General features: G+C 41.3%; 1 protein-coding gene across 1 annotated transcript in view; it reads right to left on the minus strand.

Moving 5' to 3' along the window:
• SYT16 (synaptotagmin XVI) overlaps positions 1-4,662 on the minus strand; it is a 41,958-nt gene that overhangs the window by 13,717 nt on the left and 23,579 nt on the right. The window contains exon 3 of the mRNA XM_010000680.1: positions 1,052-1,495. Coding sequence (XP_009998982.1) covers positions 1,052-1,495 — 444 coding nt within the window. The remainder of the gene's footprint in view (positions 1-1,051; positions 1,496-4,662) is intronic.

The following is a 4,662-nucleotide window of genomic DNA, read 5'->3' on the forward strand; positions in this document are numbered from 1 at the left end:
AAGAGCACCGTGAGTCTCATCAGGACATTCACCACCACCCTCCCTTAATTTATATCTTGTAGCTTTGTTTAGTTAGACCTCTCTTAAGAAATGGCAGTGACTAAGAATGAATTATGATGGGGCACCAGAAGAATCAGAGCAACACTTCTACAAAAACAGAGCTCTGACCTTTCTCTTTAAAGATGAGGAACTCTGTGTAAGGTGCTATCACTAATGTAAATCAAAGCCTCTGAGATAAGCATACATCCTGCTACATCAAATGCACAGTAAATCTCCTTGACAATGACTTTTGGATAGAATACATTTTGCAGATTGTTTTTTTTCTGGTCATGTACTGTGTATTTTCTTTTTTCCTTCCTTGCTACCATGATACTCTCTCTACCCCCTCTTCACCCAGATGATGATGTTTTATTCATTTTGTGTGCACAACCTCTGACTGAGCTTTTTGTAGGCAATGAATCATGACAGAGCTCATCTACACAAATTGATTGGCATATCCAGAGCTGGATAAAACTGCGATGTGCATGGAAGACTATGAAGCAGCACAGCCAGTTCCTCCTCACATGACCCACCTCTTCACTTCCATCTGTCATGAAAAGGAACACTACTGAGCATTTCTGGTAACATGGGAACTGCAGAATGCAGAGATCCAGAAGCTAGCAGCTAATGCCAATGAGGCAGCTCTTGCACTGGCAGTTGCACAGGTCCACCAACATAATGACAGTGCACAAGAGCTACTGACTGTCCTTACATAATTAGCCTTGTTGGTTCTGGGACCAACTTACTATTTAAGCAAGGCACAGCATTTGATGACTTGTGTAGATGTAGTACATCTACATGATTTTGTGCAAGCTTGCTGGCTGAGCTGCTGTTACTAGGGCACAGCTTTGTGAAGGGAAGACACACCCTGTGCTTCCCCTTACTGACAACTTTTTAAGTGACAGTGGGACAGATGGATCCTAACAGCCCTGGATGAAAGACACCAAGTACAGCTCTTCCCCATTCACCAGATGAATGATTTTACTGACTGTATTTCTTTCATCAAACTTACTCTCAAATTACTCCTTGGCTCCAAGACCAATGTCACCTTTGCTTCCCCTTCCCGGCTGATGTTGCTCAGGTAGAACAACTGCTCTCCCATCATCTTCTCTCCAATCATCTTCTGCACCGCATAGAGGCGGAAACGAACAGCGTGGCTGCTTAAGTCCCCTGGCTCCAGCTTACTGAAGGTAATTTTATCATTGAACATGGGGATGGATCCTCTCTGAACACTTGTCTTACCCCTCTGTTTCTTGCTAGGCAGCAGGACTGCGTGGACTTGCCAGGTGTTCACACCACTGCGGTCTTTGTCTGGGATATCTCTGGCCTCCAAGATAGTAACTACTAACTTTTGACTTGAGGGTGTATAGCTGAAGATGACATCTAGGTCACCACATTTACAGATGGGCTCATGAGCACCATGATGGGCTGGTACACTGTGCAATTCATCATGTTCCTGCAAAGAGAAGGAAGAAGTAAAACCTCCACTGGAGCTCAGTCTCCTCTGTGATCCCACCTGTATTTAAAAAAAAACCCTTATTCTCCTCACTCATGCTTGCAAGTGTAGGCAGTTGCTCTGCAAAATAAGGCTCCCACTGTTTCTTGAAAAGCCAGTGCTAGATAATTGCCTGATTTTGTGTAACATTCCCCATACAAGCTAGTAAGAAGTTGCACTTGCTGAAATTTCAAACAAAAACTTTCATCCATATTTAAGTGTTTTGCAAGAGACTGTTAATTTGCAAAAATTCTACACAGGGAAAAACTAGACAAAGGTTTGGTTTATATTTAATTCACATCAGTTTTTCTCATTAGCAAAAATGTCATTAATAATTTTTTATTATTTAATTGGAATAAAATAATAAAAAAAAAACCACCTTACCTTACTACTTACAGCACACACTGGAATTTTTTCCAAATGGATTTTTTTACATAATGGAAACCATATAATCCAGATAAACCTGCTGCCTGTTGGGATATTTTGCTCTGTTGCAAATTAAAAAAAGTTGAGCACTGTCCTCAATTTGACAGGAGGGGAAATCAGTATGTCAGAATTTCTTGCAGAATGGAATTTCCATTTCTAGATGCTACCCTATAATTCTATGTTTTTCCTACAGCTAAAGCCACGATAACTGAGAAAACCAGTCTGGTTAAATACATATTGATTCTTTATTCCCTTTCTAAATCTCCCAAGAGAAGCATTTGTTCCTTCTGTTCAGTTTAGATACTAATGCATTCAGAATAAAAATTCAAAATAAACAATCAAAATATGTGCAGACCAATTCACACACAACCTTTTACCTACTTTAAAACCAAAATTCCTCTTGATAAAACAAGATAAAAAGCATGGGTGCTTACATTTTCATGAGTGGGTGTGTGCATTTCTGTTTAAAAGTGCTTTTTTATCTTAGAGCTAGAATGTGCTTCATGTGATAAAGGGGTTGCTATAGTGATCAATGATTTGTATTTAAACATGAGTATACTCTGTACTAGGAAAAGATCTTCAGTTAATAGCCAGAAGGTGAATTAAGGCCTGTCACTAGCAGTCTGAGTCACCCTCCTCCTCAAACATTTTTCTTCTCTCGTCTTTCAAGTAACACTTATTTCCAACACAGGAATTTTATTCTTTAGAGTAGAGAAGACAGGCCATAGGACTTCCAATGTAATTCCCTTCAGGAGTGTCTAGGGTGGTATGTCTCAAAAAAGACCCCAGAAAAGCCTCAAAATTTTCATCTGCTTCCTCTCAATAGACTTTTCAAGTGCTCAGATTCATCTGCCATGCCATGCAAAGCCCCAGATTTTAATATTTTTACAAGTGTTTAAAGGATTCATATATGTGAACACAAAAGCCCATGTGTGCACATCAGTGATGGAGACCTGCAGTCACACATCTGGCAGAAGTCATGGCAAAGAGAGAAAAATCACGTCCTGGACAGCACATGAAACAACCTGGTTAGCCATAAAAATGTCTTTCTGTGTGAAGAACAGGCTGCAAAGACAAAAACTCAAGGTAGGCCAGGTTGCCTGAAGAGAACATGATGTTATGCAAATGTTAAGTGCTGCTGTGTGGCTGTCAAGTGATTTCTGTCTGATTGATGAAATAATATTTAAGAAGGAAGCGTAATGGGATTGCACTTGATTCATGTTTCCTTCCACATGTTCATCCCTCCTCACTTTCATTTGTGCATATTGAGGAGATGGAATAAAGCCACATTTGAGAACTGCTGCTAAAGTGTGGAGACAACTGTGCAGAATGTTGCTTTCATCTACATGCCTGAGCTGGAGAACATGAACTCCTGTGCATCATCATAAATCCACAGACACAGAGATCCAAGAGGCACTTTCCTGCCCCAACAGGGCTGAGTAGCTCATCTTCTGGTGGCATGTAGGGCAAACTGAAGGTCAGCTATCTGCTTTTTGAGAGAACATCTAGAAGGATCTGGATTTCCAGAAATTTTGAATTGTGCTACTGTAGCTGTGGCCACATCCACCACAGGAAAAACTGCATGAACTGGAGGCAGAGAGAGAAAGAGAAATGCCAAACTCTGTGGCTGTGACTTTTCTGTGGGCAACCAAGCTTTAGAGACCTCATGGGCTGGCTCTTTCAGAGATCACTGTGCTACCTGGAACTCATCCCTGTACAGTTTTCCAGATCACAAAGATTATGGACACTCTATCTTCTCTCTTTGGAAGCCATTGACAGAATTCCCCTTGGCTTTTGGAGCTCAGCTGTGGCTATGAGCCCATTCTGATTGCATTAGTTACACAGACACTTCAACCAGAATCCAAGGAAAGTGGGCGAGTTTAGATTTTAATCTGATTTTCTTTCTTTCCCTCCTCCCAGTACAGTTGTTGACATGGCAAACCAAGTATGCTGATACCTTATGTCTAACCTGGTCTTTCAGGACAGCCAATATCCACTTCACTAGGTAAAATAAGTCCATTTCTGCCAGAGGAACCTGAAAGGGCAGCTAATTATGGACAAGGCTTGAAATGGTACTTGTGGTTCCACTGCAGAGGCATGATATTACCATTTTTGTCTCTAAAGAGAGGTCCTTTGAGTGGAACATAATAGCTCTTGGACATTTCTGGCATGTCAGAACATTTAGTTCCTGCAATAAAAAGTCTTTCATTAATCCTCACAACATCTTTGGATGAGAAGCTGCTTGTAGTAGATAAACTGGGACTTGGGCATATCTGCCCCTTGATGCTATAACCATTCTTTGCATTTTAAAAATGTATATACCGAGAGGAAAATGAGACGTATTCCAAAGAAATGTAAGAGGACATTGGAGACACTGTGGCACATGTAAACCAAGGCAATGCACTCCAAATGTGGAAAAGGAGAAATGAGCCTCAGATGGACAGACAAACAGTCTGTGTCAGAGATAAAGAGCAAAGAGAGAGCAAGGCATCTACAGCATGGAGTTCCCATGTGTCGTGTAGCGTTTTGTGCCTGGTTTGTGCAGCAAACAAAATGCTGCTCAAATCATCCCTTAGGGCTGGAGCACCCACAACAAGAAGCTGCTTTCCATCTCTTTAACTGGCTGCAGGCAGCAAGCTCTGAGGAGAGAAGCCTTTCCCTCAAAGCTTTGTTGCTCAGAGTGTGATGGAAGTGTTAATTCC

The sequence above is a fragment of the Chaetura pelagica genome, unplaced genomic scaffold (assembly GCF_000747805.2).
Source record: "Chaetura pelagica isolate M959 unplaced genomic scaffold, ChaPel_1.0 scaffold36, whole genome shotgun sequence".
Classification (NCBI taxonomy): Eukaryota; Metazoa; Chordata; class Aves; order Apodiformes; family Apodidae; genus Chaetura; species Chaetura pelagica.